At 38.5% G+C, this 3,102-nt stretch overlaps 2 protein-coding genes across 5 annotated transcripts in view; one reads left to right on the top strand and one right to left on the bottom strand.

Moving 5' to 3' along the window:
• The window catches only part of LOC106868920 (scaffold attachment factor B2), a 32,837-nt gene extending 30,336 nt beyond the window's left edge, over nucleotides 1-2,501 (bottom strand). The window contains exon 1 of one of the 3 annotated variants that reach the window (XM_014914381.2): nucleotides 1,390-2,501. In XM_014914381.2, the coding sequence (XP_014769867.1) occupies nucleotides 1,390-1,524 (135 nt within the window). In that variant the 5' untranslated portion in view covers nucleotides 1,525-2,501. Of the gene's footprint in view, nucleotides 1-625; nucleotides 1,053-1,389 lie in introns of those variants that run through there. The other 2 variants (XM_014914382.2, XM_014914383.2) reach the window with 2 other exon arrangements.
• A 159-nt stretch (nucleotides 2,502-2,660) lies between these two features.
• The window catches only part of LOC106879424 (SAFB-like transcription modulator), a 63,492-nt gene continuing 63,050 nt past the window's right edge, over nucleotides 2,661-3,102 (top strand). For both annotated transcript variants that reach the window (XR_008265790.1, XM_052973927.1), the window contains exon 1: nucleotides 2,661-2,939. Coding sequence is in view for 1 of the 2 variants with exons in the window: in XM_052973927.1 (XP_052829887.1) it covers nucleotides 2,805-2,939 (135 nt within the window). In the remaining variant the exon portion in view is untranslated. The remainder of the gene's footprint in view (nucleotides 2,940-3,102) is intronic.

Here is a 3,102-nt window from a genome sequence, read left to right as displayed (position 1 = left end):
TGGGAAAAATTTCCCCCACAAATTTCTTCATTAATTGTAATCTTTGCCATTTGAAAAATATTTGTACAAACTTTTAACAAAAGATACCCATTTTCCTGAAAGTTATTAAGGGGGAAAAAATCGGATCATGTGAATTTACCCAAAATCTTCTCCGTACTACCTAGGAAAAACATTTTCCCCACAAATTTCTAACCTATGCAGCTTGAAAGATATTTCTATAAAATTTCATCGAAAGATATCCACTTTCCTGAAAGTTACAAGGGGAAAAAATATTGGATCGTGCGAATTTTCCGAAACTCCTCTCTCCCCACCTTTGGTTCGTTTGCGCAAATTTTGGTTTTTAGATTCTTTTACTACACCTTTTTTACACCTATTACGCATGATTTCTTTTTCTTTGTTTTGGTGGTCGGGTGTTAAAGTAGATATTAACCCTTTAAGGTCTCTGCGGCGCTAAAGCTTACAAAGTTGTCGAAGAGTGTACTTCATTTCAAGAAGCCCCTCAACATCCTTCCTCTATAAAATATGGTTAATATCTACTTTAACACCCAGATATTAAACACTAAAAGTACGGCTAAATGCGATTTAATGGGTGTTTTTGCCAAGTCGATGTACACGTGTAACATACCCATTTTTCGCCAATAATTTTAATTTTCTTCAGACGGCGCATCAAGTGTTTCTCCGGAAGATTTTTTCGGATACATAATCGTTCTGAAGATTGAATAAAAGAATGGTGTATGTAGACGCTGGAGATGCGACCAACGAACGTGTTATTCAATCTTATTCAAACTTTTTTTGACTGAAGACACTTCGTCTGCTGCTCTGGCCATTCTTAATAATAACAGAGATCAGAAAACATGTTGCCGGCATAGAGAATTTGACAATCCGTCGATGTTGGTAAACGACGTCATTCACCCACCATGACCTTCCCCTATGATTTTTCTTAAATGGCTTAGTAAACTTTGATTATTTGATCGGTTTTAATGCTGTATGTAGACGCTGAAGATTCTAAAACCAAACGTTTCATGTAATCCTAAGAAGAAACCGAGTTAATAAAACAAAAAAACTTAGAAATTGTAGAAAGTACAACAGAAATGAATGAAGAACGGAAGTAGAGGACCGCAGTGAATAATGGATGAGAAATGTGACAAGTTTTCGTCTTTCCATTTTTTTTTCAAATTTTTGGTTCTGACGATTTCAGCAACAACGAAAAATACAAAAATACATCTTACAATAAGCGAGACAGGCAGGGAGGAGGAGGCGTTCATTCGTGAATATTCATTTTCACATTTGAAAGAAAAGAAAATCTCTCGACAAGATAAGCAGCGACATAAACCTCTTTCCCTTTCATGCACACAGACATGGACATAAAGTCATTTATTTCTCCCCTACCTGTTCCAGACGTTCCAACAATACGGCCTTCACTCCGCTTTTATCGAGTCCACGTTTTTCCAGTTCATTACGGAGATCCACAACCCTTAGATCTATTAATTTATCACTGGATATTTCTCCATTAGCATTAGCCATGATATATGATATATATCTATGTATTGTGATTGTCAAAACACCTTTAGAATTGCTGTCACTGATTTAATGGCGACACATCAAACTCAGTTCCACAAAATCTCGTCTGTTCGTTAAAATTACCCGGATTTACGAAATTGTCTCCCTTAGACAATTTCCCAGATGGCGCTTCCTCGGCGTCGAGAGCGTCACGGTCAGCAAGTAACGAAGTTTCACTGTCGTGTTATATGGTGTGTGGAGGCGCAATGGCCTAGTGGTTAGGGTAGCGGACTCGCGGTCATTGGATCGCGGTTTCGATTCCCAGACCGGGTGTTGTGAGTGTTTATTGAGCGAAAACACCTAAAAGCTCCTGCTGTACACTTTCTCTCACTCTTCCTGTTTCTGTTGTGCCTGTAATTCAAAGGGTCAGCCTTGTCACACTGTGTCACGCTGAATATCCCCGACAACTATGTTGAGGGTACACGTGTCTGTGGTGTGCTCAGCCACATGCACGTTAATTTCACGAACAGGCTGTTCCGTTGATCGGATCAACTGGAACACTCGTCGTCGTAAGCGACGGGGTGCCAACAACAACATAAGACAGGAAAACAAATGGGTGCGTCTGACCGCGCGCGTTTTGCTCTTCACTTCTCTCACCGACTTTTACAGTAATTGACTCACGGTTTCTTTTTTTTTTTATTGCCACGAAAAAAATTTCGTCGAGGCTTTTCCCTTTTTCAGTTGTTTATATGTTCGACCATTCGTTTTACATAACTTCTTTCAATAAAACTTATTAAAACTTTGTACAACTGTCATAGTTATCTCATCACGCAGAAAACGCGCACCTTTTCTTGTTTTCTGATTGGCTAAAAATGATCAAACTTTAGTAACACTTCTCTGATATTTTTCTACAATAAATGATTCAATTCAGATTCAACGTGACAAATTACAGCGAAACATCAAATTTGAACATTTCCATTTCATTTTAAAATGTCAAAAACTGACAACCACCAAGTTTCGATTTCCGCCTTGTGACAAAATTATCGGAAACGTAGAGTTCCGTAAAAGAGGACAAAGCTAGTGGGAGGAGGGGGGTTCCTTATGAATATGACGGATATTAGGTTTCACGCTTGTGCCATCTGGTGGCGACAATAAAAGTAGCTTCAACGTCACCACGGAAAGAAGGGAGATAACTGTTATATAGGAAAATATTGAAACAGTAAATTGCGTCCTAACCAAGTTTTTGCTTCAGTGTGAAACCATTGGATTAACAAACCTCGACATTCACTTACATATATTATATCATGGCCAGTGCAAGTGGTGAGATATCCAGTGACAAGTTAATAGATTTAAGGGTCGTGGATCTCCGCAGTGAACTGGAGAAACGAGGTCTGGACAAAACTGGAGTAAAGGCCGTGTTGTTGGAACGTCTGGAAAAGGTAGGAGAGATCTTAATGAGCGACGGTGTTTATGTATAATATATATATATAATGGCATAGTGTTGTAATTATAAACAATGTTGGGGGGTTCTTGAACCTTGAAAACTCATGCAAAAATGTCAAACAGATCAAAATAAACGTCTGAGTGTTGAAAGAAAATTAT

Source organism: Octopus bimaculoides, chromosome 17, assembly GCF_001194135.2.
Source record: "Octopus bimaculoides isolate UCB-OBI-ISO-001 chromosome 17, ASM119413v2, whole genome shotgun sequence".
Classification (NCBI taxonomy): domain Eukaryota; kingdom Metazoa; phylum Mollusca; class Cephalopoda; order Octopoda; family Octopodidae; genus Octopus; species Octopus bimaculoides.
Note: the sequence above shows the minus strand (reverse complement) of the source record. Positions and strands in the feature narration are given on the sequence as shown.